This window comes from Protopterus annectens, chromosome 1.part2, assembly GCF_019279795.1.
Source record: "Protopterus annectens isolate FY-2018-M chromosome 1.part2, PAN1.0, whole genome shotgun sequence".
In the NCBI taxonomy this organism is placed as follows: domain Eukaryota; kingdom Metazoa; phylum Chordata; order Ceratodontiformes; family Protopteridae; genus Protopterus; species Protopterus annectens.
The window spans coordinates 603,103,719-603,122,782 of NC_056727.1; the positions used below are offsets into that span (position 1 = coordinate 603,103,719).

Below are 19,064 nucleotides of genomic sequence, written 5' to 3' on the forward strand. Positions count from 1 at the left end.
ATTAACATTCTGTGTTGTTTTTGTTGCGTAAGATGGTGGTGCCTGTGCAGCAGCAGCCTCTTTGGCTCCCGTTGTTTGTTTCTGTTTCTGTAGTTCCCTAAAGTCGGATCATTTTTCTTGGTTACTGGTGGTTGAGATTAGAGAGGAGGTGGTCGTGGTGTTGGTCGATCGGTGGGACAGTGAAATTGTTGGATTCACTCAGGTGGAGTGGAGTGGTTGGAGTGGTGGAATGGTTGGCCTGGTCATGGATAGCCTGTGTGAGGAGAGATGAGCCTGGAAGACTAAATGGCAGAGACTGAGTGCTGGATGTTGTTGGAGGGTATTGTGTCAGATCCGAGTGGTTTGTGGAAGTGGAACTGGACTGTTGCTGGCGAAGACAAGGTTGGTGTAGGAGACGATGGTGGATGGTGACTGTGATCGTGGAGACTGTGGTTGTTGGGTTGGATGAGGCCAGATGGTGGACACCTGACTGTCAGCTTGGATGTGTGCTGATCTGGACTTTGTTCTCTTGGATCAGTGGAACTGGACTGGTCTTGGTGTGGAGATGGAGTTTTGGTTATTTGGGACTTTGTGTTATGTGTGTATGTATGTTGTTTATGTGTTTTATGTGCTTGTCTTTTTTTTTTTTTTTTTTTGTAAATAGTCTGTACTGTGTATAAATGAGCTAGAAGAAACGTAATTTTGTGCAGCTGTTCATGTTTTGGTTATACAGTCTGAATGACAATAAAGGTTTGCTTTGCGAAACTGGGATGCAGATGCCACGGCTTTCAACCTGTCACCCCCAAAACTCCAAAAAGTAAGCATGGTCAAAGGCATATATCATGAATGTCTTTATAAACTGGTGCGATCCATTTACCACACAGATAGAATAACAGGACTTGCATAAGCATGCATTTTATTGAAGAAAAAGAAATATTTAGTGTTTGGCATGATTCACTTAATGTAACGACCACTGTTTGGTCATAAAATCTAACAATTTTGAAGGATGGAGAAAAAATCTGAGCTACAACTACGGACAGCTGAGAGGTACGGCAGATGTAGCAGTACAATGACTTGCTGATTCCTGTTTATAAGCATTTATCCATTTGCCACAACTTTATTTATCAGATTCCTGAGCAATACAAAGATTGCAATGTCACAAATACATGGGATATTATGATTATAACACACTGTGTGAAGCATTACAACTAATTATTTATATAGAAAGTGTAGTTACTATACATATAGCTTAAAAGAGGAATGTACAGTTAACCACCAAGAACGACTCCACAGCTCTGACAGTATTTGCTTTTTGCGTTGACCTGCTGTGAAAAGTATAAATCCTTGACGAGCCAGATAACTGCCATTCTTCCTCCATTACAAAAAATCAGTTAAATGACTATTAGTTGTACTACTGTTCCCACCCCTTCACTTATCTACTTATCTGCAAATATCTGGGTCTTGTGATGGTGAGAACAAACCAACCAGAATGCTGGGAGCATGCATAGGTAACTAAAATAAATTTAGAAAAATATTTTTACCACAAAGTAACTGAGCTCCTCTTTTTCAAGAGATTATCAAAAAAAGTGTTTTTACAGGACAGAGAGAGAAAAAACTGTAAGAATGGCACACAGTAAAGTATCTGCTTAGAACAAGACAAAATCAGCTTAGCAGAGCATAAACTTAACATGTTATATTAAATGACAGACTGTCACCTGCAGGGTCATTAACAGTGTCTGCTAGATCATTAAAAAAGAAAGGGAAAATGAGTGCACTGGCCAAGTGTATACAGAGGCTTTAATTAGATTTAATTATAGGCCACAAAGACTGAAACTAGATATTACTTTCAATAAACTTTCTGTTTAGTAAACAGATGTGAGCACCTCACTGAAAGAAATACAAGGCTACACTGAAACCTGGTAACAACACAGGAATAAAAAACATAACAAGGAAACTTAAAGGGATTCTGAGAAAGGAAATAAAAAAGCACCAAAGGCAACCAATTAGAACCTTGCATGGGTAGCAGTACTCTGTAACTTCAAAACGTTAGATATTATTGTGACCCAGTTTAGAAGCTGGCTGTATTCCGTTCCTCTCTAGCGCTGATGTAATTTGCAAATAAATAAGCACAGTGAATTTATTCTAATACTTACGGTAATGTAGTAGTTACCCACTCAACACAGAAACAGCAAACTCAGTGTAGGATATAAAGATCAAAAGAGGATATGGACTTTGTGGTAGTTGGTCTATATATTAAAGCATGGTTTACAGGTTCAAATGTTATTACTAGGCAAGTAATCTAGGTGACCACTGAGAAGCCTAGCTAGTGAATCTCAGCAAACCTGTAAATGAATTAGATGTCTTGATTCAGAACAACCATACTACATGACCCAAGTGTGAATTTGTCAATATCCATCCAGTCATCGAGACTGGTTTTAAAGGTACCACTGTATTGCTTTGTTTGATATGCAAGAAAGACTATTCCTGATCAATGCACCAGGTAAAGGCATGGTCAATCCCTTCCTGAAGGCTCTAAGTGTCAGCAAGTAAGTTAGTAATGGCGCCCAGTTTAGTCATTACAAACGTGATTAGAGCTTGGCATGTAATGCCTACCCTAAAATCAGAAAAGCAGATGCCAAAAAGGACGGGCCAAGGACTGATCCCTGTGGGGCACTATTACTGACATTCTATTGTGTGAAAGTGGCACCATCAACACTCACTTATGTATTCTACCAGTAAGCCACTTATGTATGTAGGGGTTAATGCTTAAGTCGGTGAGGGTACCAAAAAATATCAACATGGGGATATGTATAAAAAGGCATTTGTTAGGTCCACATAGGTAGTGTGGACAGACTGGCCCCTGTCCTTGGCTTCAGTAACTCTTTCAAAGAGTTTGATTATACTGAGTAAACAGGCTCTACCTTTTTCAATATCAAACTGATTAGGTGAAGGGATTGCAGGTCACTTATTTCATTCTTTGTACATTCAGCAATGATGCAATTCCAAGACCTTGCAAATGTTATCGGTGAGACTAATAGGCATGCAGTTCCCAGAGTCTGTGTCGGGCCAGTCCTGTGCAGTGATACTATTATGGCAGTTCTCCAGACTTCTGATACAGAGCCAGTGAAAAGGCATGGGCTGAAAATGTTCACGAGGTGTTGACAAAAGCTGTGTTCTACACTAAGAGACAGTAGGGTGTGTTTTCAGGGCATTCAGAGCTGGCGTTTTTGGTTTTGGATAATGCTGATTGGACCAGCTCTAAGATGATTACGGAGGAAAGGCAGTTTGAAGAAAAATGGGAGAGTGCAGGAATAAACAGGAAGAGTTAAATTAGAACTGAATTTGTCAGCTAGGATACTGCTGATGGCCTATGCATCACAAAATTTGGTACCGCTTGATAGTAAGTCATTTCATTAGCAGTGTCCTAGTCCAGCTAAACAAGACTTTGCGATTGTCCTTAGAAGAAGTGGTGACTTTCAGTTCACAGTCTTCTTTACACTTTGTGTGGCTCACAAGATTTTTACTGACCAGGTTTTGATACATTTAATGGCAAGAAGAATTGAATTTATTAGGCACAGCAAGCATTTTTTCCCAATATTATAAAGTTTCTTTACACAAGAATTCCAACAAAGGGTTTGTTTTTGAATTTCCCACTATAGACATGACAGACTGGGACAGATGCCTTGACACAGCAGTTTAAATAGACAAAAATGCAAATGTGAGCACACCAACACAGCCGGCCAAAAAACAAATAGTCCACAGAGTCGAAAAGGTGTTTTTATTCCAAGGATTAACACTTTTGCGGGGTTACCGCTTCATCAGATCCAAAACAGGAATGATAAAATCCCAAGACACATTCTATACAAAAGGAGAAAAAAGGGAATGCAACCAATCAACAATTTGCATTACTAAAACAATTAGCAAAGATCACTGCCTCTTAATTAAGGCTGGTCTGAGAGGAATACCAGAGTTTAAGCCTGGAGGCCTACAGCCTGTGTACACGAAGAGGGAGTTCCATGGGAAGGTCAAGGTATCTACCTTCCATGCCATGTGGCGATACTCCCTGGTGCAGAATTTCTTTAGCTGATGGTTGAGGTGCGAAGCAAAGAGATCCACCTCCAGATTTCCCCACACTTGAGTGACTTGCACAAAGATCTTTTTGAGGAGCTGCCATTTGTGAGGGTCCATTAAGTGTCTGCTTAAGTGGTCTGCCAGGGTGTTGTTGATCCCTAGTAAGTATTGGGCTATTAGGTGTAATCCCATGGAGGAGGCAGTCAGCCAGATGTTCATGGCTAGACAGCACAGAGGGTAAGACTGTGTCCCTCCCTGTTTGCTGATGTACCACATTACTGTGGTTGTTTTGATAAGGAGAACTCCTGGCCTGAGATGGGGTTGGAAGGATGTCAGAGCCTTTTGCACTGCAATCATTTTCTTCTGGTTGATATGCAAGGGAAGGTGCTGGGCATCCCAAAGACCTTGAGTGCACCTACCTGCTAGGTGGGTGCCCCAAGTGATGTCTGAGCCGTCGGTGGTGATGGCCTGCTCAGTGAGGCGGTGGATGAAGGGGATACCCTGGTTCTTGGCACAGGCCCCTGCCCACCAGAGAAACACGGCCCTTACACAGGAGATCAGAGAAAGAGAGGTCTCTAGAGGCTGTGGGTGTTGACACCAAAGGTTCCTTAGATACCACTGAAGTTTCCTCATGCAAAGCCTGGTCATAGGAATTAGAAGGATGCAAGAAGCCATGTACCTCAAGGCTTGCAGGAACTTCCTCACTGTGAGGTAACTTTTGGACGCCAGCTGGGTAAAGTAGAGAGGCAGGAAGCTCTGCTTTTCTGGGGATGGGAAGGCCATTTGCGATGCTGTGTCCAGCAGTGCTCCCAGGAAAATGATCCTCCTGGAGGGAGTTTGCTTTGCTTTCTTCTCGTTGATGGTGAACCCCAAGGAAGTCAGGAGGGTTTTGACAAAGTGTAGGTCTTGCAGCAGCTTTTCTTTGCTCTCTGCCTGAATGACTCAGTCATCCAAATAAGGGTAAATCTGTATATTTTTCTGTCTGCAAAATGCTACGGCCGGGGCCAAACATTTGGTGAAAACCCTGAGAGCAGTAGATAAGTAAAAGGGAAGAGCACAGAACTGAAAACGCTGTGAGCCTGCTCTGAAAGACAGGAATTTCCTGCAGGACTCCCTTATGGGGATATGGAGGTATGCATCTTCTAGGTCCAGGTCACTAACCAGGCATTTTTTTTCAGCATAGGCAGCAGCTGCTGCAGGGTTAGCATTTTGAATTTGGGGATCACCAGGGATGTGTTCAGAATTGACAGATCCAGGATGGGGAGCCAACTGCCCTCCTTTCTGGGAACAAGGAAAAGCCTGGAATAAAAACCTTTGTCTACTTGATCTGTGGGGACAGGTACTACTGTCTCCTGGGCTATGAGAGTTTGGACTTGCTTTAATGCCTCTGCCCACTGATTGGGAGGTAAGTCTGGGTACCCTCTGGGAATTGGGAATTCATTGACAGTGAATTTGTATCCCTGAAAAATTCTCTTTAAAATTCAATGGTCCTTGGTTACAGACAGCCAATTTTCTTTGCAGAGGGACAGCCTTCCTCTGAGCTTTTGGGTGAAAGGAAGGTGGGGCTGGAGGTGGGGGCATTGAGAGTATTTGCCATAGAGGGATGGCTTAGAACTCCCTGCCTTAGAGTCAGACGTGGTCCACTGTTTGGTTCTTTGTTGTCCCTGCTGTAGGGACCTGGCTGGCCTGTCCTTGTGGGGCTTAGCTTGCCCCTGTCTGCTAGGAGCAGGAAAGGACCAGTGCTTAGAGGGAAAACTCCTGCTGAATCTAGGAGGTTGAACATGAAGGAAATCTTTTACTGTCTGCATAGATTTTGCTCTGTCTTCCATCTTTTTAAGCATCTCTTCTGCTTTTTCTCCAAACAAGCGGTCTTTATCCAAAGGTGCATCAATTAATTTAGACTTGACATGATCATGCAGAGGTTGTTCCTTCAACCATGCATGTCTTCTAATGACAGATCCAGACACTGCTGGCCTTTGCCACTTGACAAGTAGAGTGCAATAAATCTGCTATCTCCTTACAATTGGCACAGCCAGAAAACGTAGAAATCTTTTGCTTTAACAGTTTCAAAGTGTGCTGTTGATATTTTAACATATGGAACTGACAGTTGAGAGCTCTGATAGCTAAGGTTGCAGAGGTGTAAACTTTTTTTTACCACATCTGTCCAGAGCTCTGGCACCCTTATCAGAAGGAGTAGAGCTCTTTGTAGAACTAGCCCTGGCTCCCTTGGGGCCCTGTGTAATGACCTCTGGGTCTGCAGCAGGATTTCTGTACAGGTATTTGTGAGTGTCTGGTACTTTGTAATACCTGTCTGGCTTACTGGGAGCAGGAGGTAGGACGTCCGAGGCTAAACTGCATTCGTGGAATTCATCATCCACCACTTCTAAAATAGGGGGGGGTGGCAAGGGGTCTGTGCTGGGGTAGGTCTAGAAATACTCTTAGCCTTTATTTAGACTGAGGGAAATCCTGAGATTCCCATTGGAAATGTTCCCTGAGGGTGTGGAGGGTTTCCCCAAAGGAGAGGTCTTCTGGTGGGGAGGCAGAAGGGATGGATTCCTCTGCATCTGAATTCTCACAAGCAGTAAGAGGTTGTTGTTCCTCTTCAAATTCTGAATAATCTGATTCCTCAGACTCTTGCTCTGTCAATAGTTCAGGAGAAGGGTGTATTTTCCTTTTAGAAGTTGTAGCTTGACTGCCCCTGATAAGGAAAATAAGATCCTCCACCATCTTAAGCATCTGGGCCTGGGGTGGAGGGGTGGGAGTAAGATGGTGGCTAGAGGTAGATTTTCTAGAGTGGCCTGGCTTCTAGGCCTAAGAGTATCCATCAGTCTGAGAGAAACGTTAGTCGCATGTCAAGACGTTGGTTTCTGATTGGAATCGGTAGTGCGAAAGACCTCTTTGGAAGCCGGTGCTTGCGTCATGGCTCCAGACCCAACTGAGGCAGAGGCAGCCAAAGGCTCTGAAGACGAAGAAGATTTCTGTGGCATACCGGACTCCGAAAGGGTCTCGATGGAGGCCTGTGTAGCAATCGCATCGGGTATCAGGGGCCGTGAAAACGCCTCACTAAATTCCGGAGAACTGATGACCTGCTTAGCGGAGGAGTTGTCAGAAGGCTTAGCCTTGTGAGGTCTGTCTCTGTCTTTAGCCCTATGCTTTTTGGGAGGCTCTATGAATTGTTGGCTGACCAACGCCATTTGTGAAGACGGAGGACAAAAATACAGCTGTGATCCGAACTCTAGTAGCGATCGACTGCACACTTGCGAACTGCTTCTGCTACAGGCTCCATGGCAAGAAAGACTGGGGTAATGGCATCAGTTGCCTTGCTTTATAGCACTGACGTCAGTTTACAGGCAACAGCAGCTGATGGAGAAAAACATTGACTCTGGTATTCGGGCCGGTCAAGGGCTACCACAGCAGGGATAACCCACAGGTGATGACTGCAACAGTGAAACACGAAGAGCATCAGTCATTACTCAGCATCTCCCTCACCTCTGGAAGAAACACCACCTGCAGATAAAGCAGTGTGATACACTATCTCCCTTCAAACGGACCTGGATAACTACATGGGTATTCATAAATTCACCCCAGGCATGACTGGACTGGCCCTCTAGAGAAGGGGATGGATACAGTCTGGGGTGGGAATCAGCAAGGCATAATGCTGACAAGATTCAGTAGACTTCAACTTCCTACAATTCCTAATACCTCATCAACTGGATTCATGTAACCTATGTCAAGGAGAAGTACTCTATACACCCTAGGGCTTTTCTGAGACTATACTTATGCATCAACAATAAACTGGCCCACATCTGTGTTATTTCTGCTGAGGAACAGTGCTGAGATAGTCTTTCCTTTAATTCTGACTTACCTAACTGATAAAAATGTCCTTGTACAAATCTGTGAAATGTCACGTGTACACAGAAAGCAGGTCTATACACATCAATATGAGACATGCTCATACATTTACTGTTTAGAATTTTGGCTGGTAAAGAATGAGGGAAAATCTAGAAATGTCAGCAACATACTTAATCTAAGTTTTCTTTATTGAATCCTTCTGAATGCATATTTCTGGAACATGATCTTTCACCTATAGCGTCATTATTCAGGTGTTCAGGATTTTGTCATATGTCCTGCACTGTCAACACTTTTTAGTTTGAACAAAATTAAGTAATAAGTGGTAAAAACATTTTGTATATAAATATCTTTATGCAGTTCATAGGAGGATGCAATGCATTTACCTAAGATTTTGCCACACATTGACTACTGATCTCCCATGCATAAATGTTGCAGTTATGAAATATCTGCTTTCCTATATTTTTTTTTGGAGGAAGAAGAATGAAATTCTAAGTGATATAACTGGAAAAAAAATCTCATCAGTAAAACTCTAGCTTTTCAATGCAAGACGCCAACACATTGTCACACAGTACATTAACTTCTGTACTGCATACATAGGATGTACCTAGCTGAATAACTATGGAAACTTTGTTTAGCTGAAACAACTGCAATTTCTAACATACTAAATTGTAAGGCTTTTACTGCTCAGGAAAAGGTATGAGAGTTGAGGAGTCTCACATTTTGTTTCTGGTCCTTTTCACTCTTCGCTATTATCTAAACCAATTAAATTCAGCGTAGCAGAAATCATAACATACTATGGTTACTTAAATGGTAAGTTTTGGTTGTTAAAGTTATCTTTTCTTTACATGGATAAATTATGAAAGCTTTGAACATTATGCCACTGGACATTTGACCAAGTACATTAGCAGTCGGTATGCTATAAATACCTGAAAACCTCTTAATTAGTTTTGTTTGTAAAAGCAGCAGGATACACTTAATTTCTTGTTTCTTTAAGGGCCATAATACGCCACATTTCGGATTGTCAGGTATCCATTAATTATGGACAGGAATTATATTTTTATCTTCACTTAGAAGAATATGCCTTCATATGGTAGATTTTGCCATACAACTAAAAAATAACAACTCTTAACATACCAAGAACTACAAAAAAAAACAGATATTTTAGGTATTATTTCACAGCTAAACAGCTGTAACTGGAGGAAAACATATTGGAACATTCAGAGACTGATAAAAAAGTTAATTCTGACATAGAATTTTTACTGTGGTATTTTCCATTCAATACAGAACTGATCTAGTATTTCTAGGCAAGTATGCCTTTCATTTTGCAACTACAAGTCAGTAAGCTATACAAGTAAAGAAGCAGAAACACAGATGTTTACGATGCAGCATATGAGGTCTAACAAGAGGAAGCCACCACTGACTTCAAAGGACTGTACTACTTTAGTAGAATGACAAAAGATCTCTGTCATCAAAATTATTCCTCAAAATTCTTAATACTGTTTAGTTAAGTAAGGTTAAGTCAAACTTGTCAGTTGCTATCCTAGGCTTTTCTTAGTTAGGTATTTTATAAACGCCTAAATATGAACAAGCTGGAGAACTTAGTATGGGGAATGCACAAAACTCAGACTTACACATTGCAGTTGATTTATTTGGTTAGCATTTCAGTTCTTTTCTGTTTTAATCTACTGCAGACTCTTATATACATTTCATTAGTTTGAACAACTTTGGTCTACCAATTTATACCATAGGAACAAACTGTATTTCATGTGTTTTCGGCAATATTAATAAAATATTCCTTATATCTCCTTCATATATTTTATTTTGTACAACACTGGGTAGCAGTTACAGTCTATACCTATGAAAGTTATCCAATAGGATGCCCACATACTAAGAAGGACAGACATTTTGAGAACAGAATTACAGGCCCTTTGCAGGCCATGTACTTTATGCAGTTTGTTTTAATGAATCTTAGTAAATGAAATTCTGATAACAGAACAGATGTGTTACAAACAGACATTAACAAACACTAATGTATAAAGGGGAATCCCATTTCTGTAATTTAAGGGAATTACTGATGTGATATATTTATTTAAGGTAAAATCTTTTAACACTTTCATTTGACAAGAATTTTTCCTCAGGTAGACTGCAAATGTCAGAGGTGTGATGAGGAAGTGTGAACATGTTTTTTGTGAATGTAATGAATTGTCAGACTTTAAAAATTGCCTGCAGGCTGTGTGTGTGTGTCTTTCGGCTTTTCCCGGTTAGGGGTCGCCACAGCGGAACTCCAGTCCGCTAATGATTGGCAGTAGATTTTTACGTGCCGAGTTGCCAGCTCTGACGCACAACCTTCAATGAAGGTACGCCCATTCACGCATGTCTCCACGCAGAAGACGCTCTAGCTGAGAATCGAACAGGACAATGTCATACTGTAAGGCGACAATGCTACCGCAGCACCGCCACCGCAGTAGCCTGCAGGCTACTCTGTCAGAAATACTGGGTGAACAAATGGGTGTTAACTAAGGAAATTATTATTTTTTTGAGCTGGATATACAACTGGAATGGCCTAAAGATACTAAGGTCTTGCAGAGTTTAATTATTGTGGCTGCAAAAAAAGCAATTACTAGAAAATGGAAAACAAAGTCTAAACCAACCGTACGAGAAATAGTGACTATAGTACCAGAGATAAAAAAAAAATGGAAGTGGCATCTTTAGAAAAGGGTAGGAGCAAATTACATAGAAAAAAAGGAAATTGTGGGAACAATACATGCAGAATAATGTTTTGTAGGACGAATGAGGTTTAAGGCAAAGCAGGAATTGAAGAAGCTATGTAATGCCTGACTGACAATGTCTGTATAGAAAATTATATGTGATGTACAATGTTTGCAACTGAAAATATGTCAGTATGGTTTGTTTTCATTTATGATTGCCTGTATCATAAGTGATAATTCAATGCTTCTTATTTAAAAAAATAATTTGACTGAATTATTAAATCACATATTTATTTACAAGTAAACTGGTGAAAATGTGTTAAATATTAAAAAGGACAGGCTACCATTAAAAGGCAAAATGGTCTCAGCAAAACTGACTAGAGGATTCTGTTAGGATCATGTTTGCTGTTTAACACTGCTATGTCTTCAACTGTATTTTTATGAATTTATCACCTCATCATAAATGCTAGTTGCCACATCAGTTATGTTGTTAAACTGTTTCATAAAAAGCAATCCAGCTTGTTGCTTTATGGTTTTAAAACACTGGTAGTACCTAAACTCTTAAAGATGATTATGAACCCAAAGTCCTTCTCCCAAAGATTACCCCCTCATACATGTCAGCCTAAGCCTTAGCTTTAAACACATGCTTATTCATGTCATTCTGTATACATACAAACCATTATATTACTGCCTATTTTGATGACACTGCCATTATCTACAGATTTTCTGCATTCACTGTCAATATTATATAGCAACTGTTCTGCAGATAGCTTCTGAGATATGTATATGTTAAAAAATGTATTTCCTCCCACATCCCAAACACCTGCTAATAAATGTATCTGTAATCCTCCAAACTGACTACAGGAATATTTACAGTATGAATGTATGTGTGTCTCTTGTGTGAGAATGGCATCACATCCAAGACTGATTCTATGCCTGACACTCAATGCTTTCCAAGTGAGACTCTGACTCCTCAGGAAGCCTGAATAAGATAAAGTGCATATCAGAAAATTAATGAATAATCCTCAATAAGAATCCAGTATGTTCATAACATGCAATGTACTTGCACTGTCAAAAGGAAAGCAATTTTTCTAAGTGCTTTTCTCCCCACTCTCCCTAGCAAACAACAGTTTTCACATAATTAACTTGACCATTCATTCATATGCATAAATGGGCGTTCCTTCGTTGAAGGTTGTGTGTTAGGCAAGCCAGCACGTAAAGATCTACTGCCAATCATTAGCGGACCGGAGTTCCGCTGTGGCGACCCCTAACCGGGAAAAGCCGAAAGACACAAACAAACAAACTTGACCCTTCATTCCTCCATAGGGTGGGGACAGGTAGATGAAGGTGGATATCCAGGAAGCCATCAAAGTTTTTCTACTTTCTGGCCTCAACCCCTCCCTTGTGGCTGATAAGCATGCCACAGATGCAAGGGCCTGCAGTGTGTGTTCCTATAGATGTACACATTCCCGTACATGCTCCACAAGGGCTACCAGACAAATGTGGCATGTCCCTGTCCCATATTCTGCATGCCATGCTCCACTATTTCTCTCTCTCTTTCTCCAGAATAGGTCCAGCATTGCAGCAGGGCAGGCTGCCTTTTTTCTCCAAAAATTGGCTAACCTGATACTGGCCACTCACACCCAATCTATGCATCTAGCTGTTCCAGTGCTCAAGCCATTAATCGATATTGGATTTTCTGGGTCACAGTCAAGGCATCATCTGTCTATGTCATGGTGCCAGGCACAATTTTCCAGTCAAATTTCAAAATATGATATGATATGATTTTATTAAACTATCTACTCAATTTACTTGCTAAACAGCTTATCTTACAAGCTCACTACTGGGTCACTTTGTACTCTTATGAAAAATCAAACATAATTTCCAATCACAGGCAGAGATAGAACTTGCTGGACAGACAGATATGTCTCCCAGAAGTTGGACTCTCCTCTGGAATAAACTTTCAATACAGGTTAAACAGAGCCCCTCTTTAACGCTTTTTAAGCATAACTTGGATGATTGGATGGGAAACCACAAATTCACCTGAGGGTTTCACCTGTGCACCTCTCAGATGGGGGCAGTCAGTGCTGATTTAGATCTGCTTACAACATAGACCATATCTCTAGACCCTTAAGAGAACAAGGGTTGAACTTGGCTAGGCTTGTAAGGGCCCTAGGGCCATTAGCCTAGTAACCTCCTGTGAACCTATGAACCTATAAACACGTGTCAAAGAATTATATAATTTGGCAAAGAAAAACTGCAGACATATTTTTAAATATAATTTATTCAGAGATAACATTATATGTTGCGGTTATATCCAAATACAAAGTCAAAATTTCAGACCATTCTCCTTATGATACCTCAGTCTCATGTGATCATCAAAACCTGCTAATCCTCTGACACTGATAATTTCTTACTAAACTATGCCCCACAACTTTGTTACCCGTAGTACAAAAATCAAGTTATAGTGCTCCCTCAGATCACTGCATGAATTCATTTAATGCAATGACATCTTTGCCTACGTGGTTCATCTTATTAAAGTAATCTAAAGATTTATTATGTGATTCATTGTGTTGCATTAGATGTCATCAACATATCTAACCTACATGACTGCCCTGCCCTCTACAAGGACAATAACAATGGAGTATAAAGCAAAATCATACTTGTGCTTGCAACTATCATACTGTTTGGGATTCTTAATGTTCTACTACTCTCCAAAATAAATCACAAAGCAGCATCATGGTAACTATTTATGACTGCACTCTTTAGTTGTGTACTTGGAATAGAAAACAGTTGTAATGTTGCACATAGAACCTCCAAAAGGACTTTTGTTGTACTACTCATTTATATAATCTGTACATATATATGATCAGACTAATAAATGCAAACTATATCTCCGGATGAGGCATACCAGACCTAAGCTAAAACGTAATACAGGGGGTTTTAGCTTTATTAACTACATAAGTTTTTCAAACTGCGTACCTTAAGGAAGTTATGCAGAGCTTCCTGTATTGTGGCTGATGGTGGATTTCCAAACAGAGCAGCAGCAACTTTCCTTTCAATCCATGACAACTGAGCAACCTATCAAAAAACAAAGGAGGATGACATGATTTTCCAAAAGCAGGTCTCACAAACACACATTATTTGGCAATGAGTACAGTTTATATATTTTAATGAATTTATGGCTAAATGTAATAAACACTGCACTTATTTTTTAGGAAATCAGCTTTTGAATATTAATGTCAAAGGATACTAGACACACAGCAATGAACATATCAACCCAGCATATGAATGTGTTCAACTACAATCATCCTATTTTAATGTTAAAAAAAAAGTGTCAAAAGCTAAACATACATGCCAATGATAATAAAAGGTGTAAGCCGAAAAAACTTTTAAGAGTCATCAGTGCATCTAATGGTAATCTTAATTTAATATCCTTATTGGTTATAAGTTCCCATAGAAACCAGATATTAATGTAAGATAAGAAAAACTGTCTTATCTAATTTAACTATTTCAGTGATAAATGAAAAAAAAAAAACTACTGAACCACGTTAACTGGCAGCTTCTTTTATTTTTTAAACCATCATTCCTAAGACTTAATGTCTACCAAAGGCATTCTTGACTCAAACTGCATAACTGCTTTGAAAATACAACCTCCTGAAGAGTGCTGCTGCATTCCCTTACCACCCCTTCAGTGAAACAGTACTTCTCTGTGTTTATCAAGCATTTGCATACAAGGTTTGAAATAATCTTCTTCAAAGATACAGCAGTGCAGCATAAGGGGACTCCTGAAGTGGCATCGTTCAGATAGGGTGTTAAACTGATGTCTCATCTGCCTGAACTAATGGTAGCTCAGGCAGAGGTAAAAGATCCCATGGCACTTATCAAAAAGAGTAGGGAAATTCTTCTAATTGTCTGTCTGGACTATTCATGATCAATATCAACACCACTCTAGGTGTTCCCTGGAAAAAGGTTATGCCTACTGCAACTGAGGCATTCAACAAGTAAATAATAATCAGTATCTTTAAATTTGGCCCACCTGTTCTCCAGTATCACAAGGCACAAGGTATAACCTTCTATATTCTGTTATGGTACCTGAAAATTTTATCACATCCTCTCTGTTTCACCTTTTCAAGTCTTACACGTGAAGCTCTTTCAGTCTTTCCTTATTTGATTTCCGATAATGTTCTGCATCTTTTAATTTAAATTTTAATATACACATTTGACATTACACAATGAAACAGTCCACAAACCTCTTTTTAGGAAAACCGTGCTGATACTCACCTTCACCAACAAACTGCTCCAAAATCACACCGCCACCCAACACAAGCTGTGTTTTGTTACTCCCCCTATACAGTAACAGGCATTACTCTAACTTCTTATTACTTTAACACTTCCTCCTTGCAGTCCTCCATATTATAGTACAAAATAAGTGATGTGCCATGCTACACAGCTGCTTACACTATTACCACATTGTTTCTTCCTATCCCTGCAACAAACGCTGTTCTAATATTCCTCATTCACCTAAAATAGGTACATGGTAAGACAGAAACATACTTACAACTGTGGCTCTAAATATAAAGAATATTATCTATTTACTTATTTATTGACATTTAATCACCAGGAAAGTCCGAATGGTAGGAGCCCATTTTCAGTGGAGGCCTAGGAAGAAAAGCTCCAAAGTATTACAAAATGGTCTACACTCTATCCTTCCCAAAGCCACCTGCATTCAATATGCGGATGACTCCACCCTAATCTGCTCCGACGACTCTCTCACCAAACTCCAAGTTACAACCCAAAACTGTTTTTCTTTAGTCGAAAAATGGTTCTCAGATTTAAAACTCCTACTTAATCCAACCAAAACCAAACTGCTTCTATTCTTCCCCACTCCAGCTACTACGCACGGAATAGAACCTCCTTACACCCACATCCCAACCTTCGCTGTGTCCTCTAATAATGGTACCAAAATCTATCCTGTCACCCACACCAAACTACTCGGGGTGACAATAGACCACAAACTTAGATTTGATATGCATGTCAACCAGACCATTAAATCACTCAACAAGAAACTTGGGTCCATGTATAGAATAAAGAAATTCTTAACCCCGCACCAAACTAACCATCGCCCGTGCCACCTCCTCTCCACACTCCTCTATGCCTCCCCGATATTCTCCTTCCTTCACAAGAAAGAGCTCAATAAATTATCCACTACCTATAACCACAAAGCCAGATTCATTACCAGAATGCCCTACCGCACCCATCACTGCCTAAATCTAAGGACACTGGGATGGCTAGAACTGCCCAACATCCTTAAACTCAACCAACTTACTGAGGCATTCAAAATTATTAAACATCCTGATAAAACCCCCTTACTGAACAATATACTTACCCCCTACTCCAATCTTTCGTCCCTTAGGTCATCCAAAAGTATACAAGTGTTGACCATTAAATCTAACAACTCGGGTGGTGAAGCTCTTTATGCCAATTCCATTGGCAAAGCCTGGAATGCCCTCCCAAGCAACCTAAGACTAATGACCACTCTGCACCAATTTAAAATTCACCTCGAGCTCTACTAAAATCCCAATGGCTATGCCCATGCTCTAATCGACTAATAGTTCACGGCTCAACCTGGCCTACCCAAGCCTCCACCCAACCCAAAACCTTAAGGGTCCACTCTGTAGCCCTGACAATCCATCTTTACTAACTTGTATCTCTTTTGAATTATATATACTATTACTTGCTGTTTTATTTTGCATACTAATGTTAGTTTACTAACTTGCTCTAGTTTTGTTATTATATGTGTTTATGTACCTCTGTTCTTTGGAGCTTTTCTCCCCGGGCCTCCACTGAAAATGGATATGTATCCAGTTGGACTAACCCGGTCAACAAATGTAAAATAAAATAAAATAAATAAATAAATTTTAAGAATAATAATTTTACAGTCTTTTAAAATAATACAAAAAATCAGCTGCAGTTAAATAATTATACCAAATTATACATAATATAAACACTTTGTTTACGAATACATACAAGTTACATGACAATAATTTAATAGTTAGAGAAACTGTATCCAAGTTAGTATAATACAAAACAGAATTGCAATATGAAGTGAGAGAGAGTCAGGCTTATGGTATATTTAGAGAGAAAACAAGGGGAGAGAAAATGATAGAGGTGAGGAAGTGAGTGAAGAAGGGAGAGTAAGGAGATGTAAGGTACGAACAGGTATTTGTTCACACTTAGGGATATATCTATTAACAATTATTAAAGCAACAATTGAACATGGGTTACTGGATCAAATAAAGGAAAGCTAATTTTTTTTTTTTTATGATAAAGCTAATAAAACTTTACAACTTTTCAAGTATCTGTTCAACTAATAAGTTTTACAAGTTTGTGGATGACTATTATGAAATGGCATGTAGTATCAATACCACAGTTTTTATTAACAGTAAATTACAGACAGGCAGACTGTCCAAAAGGCATAGCCATGAGTTTTGTAATTGCACTATTTTATATATATATATATATATATATATATATATATATATATATATATACACACATAGGTCTAGGACACATGCTCGACTAGCATATGTCCAAATCACAAAGCATCGAACACACATACACGAAAGTGCTTAATATCGAAAAGCGCTTCTGTGTATGTGTATTTAAAAAAAATAATAATCTACGTTTCTGCAGGGGGGCTTTGCCTCCCAGCACCCCCACCCCCCTACTTTATTATTCTCACTTCGAGATCGCACTACAGTGGGGAAAAGGGAATTTTCCCTTACCCGCACTGTAGTCCAATCTATGAAACAGCACACATACACGGAAGCGATTGTCGATGTTAAGCGCTTTCGGGTATGTGTGTTCAATGTTTTGTGATTCGGACATATGCTAGTCGAGCATGTGTCTGGATCCCATATATATATATATATATATATATATATATATATATATATTTTTTTTTTAAATAAAACTGATTTACCCATGAGTCATAATTAACATACGTGTGCAGTCCTCATCCACGATGCACTTACCTTCACCAGCAGTCAGTTGTTTTTGCCCCACTATTCTCCTAGTCCTTTCCTTTCTCTGTTCTTCTCTTATAACCTCCTCCTCCCGTTGCCCCCTTCTATACATATTATTGTACTTAAGATCCTCTTTTCATTCTTTTGTCATCCTTTCCTTCCCTACTTTTTCCCATTTTCACAGTTTCAGACCTCTTCTTGTCAGAAAAAGGAACTTTTTGTTAGCTCCTGTACTGGTATCCCTTGCCCTCTCCTTCAGTTTCTCACTACTACTGTTTTACCTTCTATGGCATGCAGCCTTTGTAGTCTCAGCTCCTTTTCTTCCCATGTCCCTCTCTGATAAGAACTTCCCCATATACAGAAGGTCCATGTGTTTTCTCCTTCCTTCCTGTACATTTATTCCCATATGCTTATTGCCTTTTTCCAGAATTCCTGTGCCCAAAGTATTCCCCCCAATACATGTGACTCATTCCTGTCTCCATTTCCCTGTACCCCCAACATTTTCCTCCATTCTCCTCTCCTTTTCAAATCTTCTTGGAGTAAGGCACCAGCTATCTAAAATTTGTACTGTATGACTTACTACTCTGTGTAGCAGCTACATTTGTGTGTTTATTTGGAGTAAAAACCCTCAGTCTTTCTTTGTATTCCATCATTCTCCCCCCCCACACTTTTTCCTTATTTCCCTTAATTGTGCCTTTGCTTCTTTTCTTCTTACGTCCACATATATCATTTCTCTCTCTCACTGTCCTCACATCTTTTTCACAGATCGTCCTTTTTGCTTTTTCCCCTTGCCTTTAAACGTTCTCTTTTTTTTCAGCTCAAATGTCACTCAGTGTCATATAGATTCCCCACTCTTGCTTTGGTAGCCCATACCTTTCCTCTAGCTCATTTAAGGTTTTAAATGTTATGCCCCCTTCTCTATCTCATCTTACTAGACTGTTGACTCAAAACTGCATACCTTTCCATGGCTCTTTTTCCCCTTCATATCCTTTTTCCCCACCTTTCCTATCCTTTCCTCACAGTGTCTCTCTCCCCCCACCCTCATAATGTTTCTCAGTTCCTTTAACACTTTCTCATTTTTGCTCCTGATTTTCTCCTTCCAGTCTTCTATCCTAACTCCATTGCTTGTGCTCTGTCTTTTCTGACTGTTTCCATGTAGTAAATGACATCACTTGTTAAGGCATGTTCAGACACAAGTGGCAGAATTCATCCACCCTTCTTTCTAGTCGGCCTGAGCTTTTCTCTTGCACCTTATTGTTTTTCAGGTCAATAAACAAATTTCTTCAGGTAGTGTCATTATTCTTACTCTGTTTACATCACTGGTATTGTGTACGTCCTCTTACTGCCCTTTTTAAATCTACTTATCTTTCCTCTGATCAGTTCCATGCTCTTAGGCTCTGTCTTTACAAATGTAATGCCTAAATGC

The 19,064-nt window shown here is 39.8% G+C and overlaps 1 protein-coding gene across 1 annotated transcript in view; it reads right to left on the reverse strand.

The window, feature by feature from the left end:
- Nucleotides 1-19,064, reverse strand: part of RMDN2 (regulator of microtubule dynamics 2) — a 1,837,333-nt gene that overhangs the window by 340,702 nt on the left and 1,477,567 nt on the right. The window contains exon 8 of the mRNA XM_044057972.1: nucleotides 13,593-13,691. Within this exon, the coding sequence (XP_043913907.1) occupies nucleotides 13,593-13,691 (99 nt within the window). The remainder of the gene's footprint in view (nucleotides 1-13,592; nucleotides 13,692-19,064) is intronic.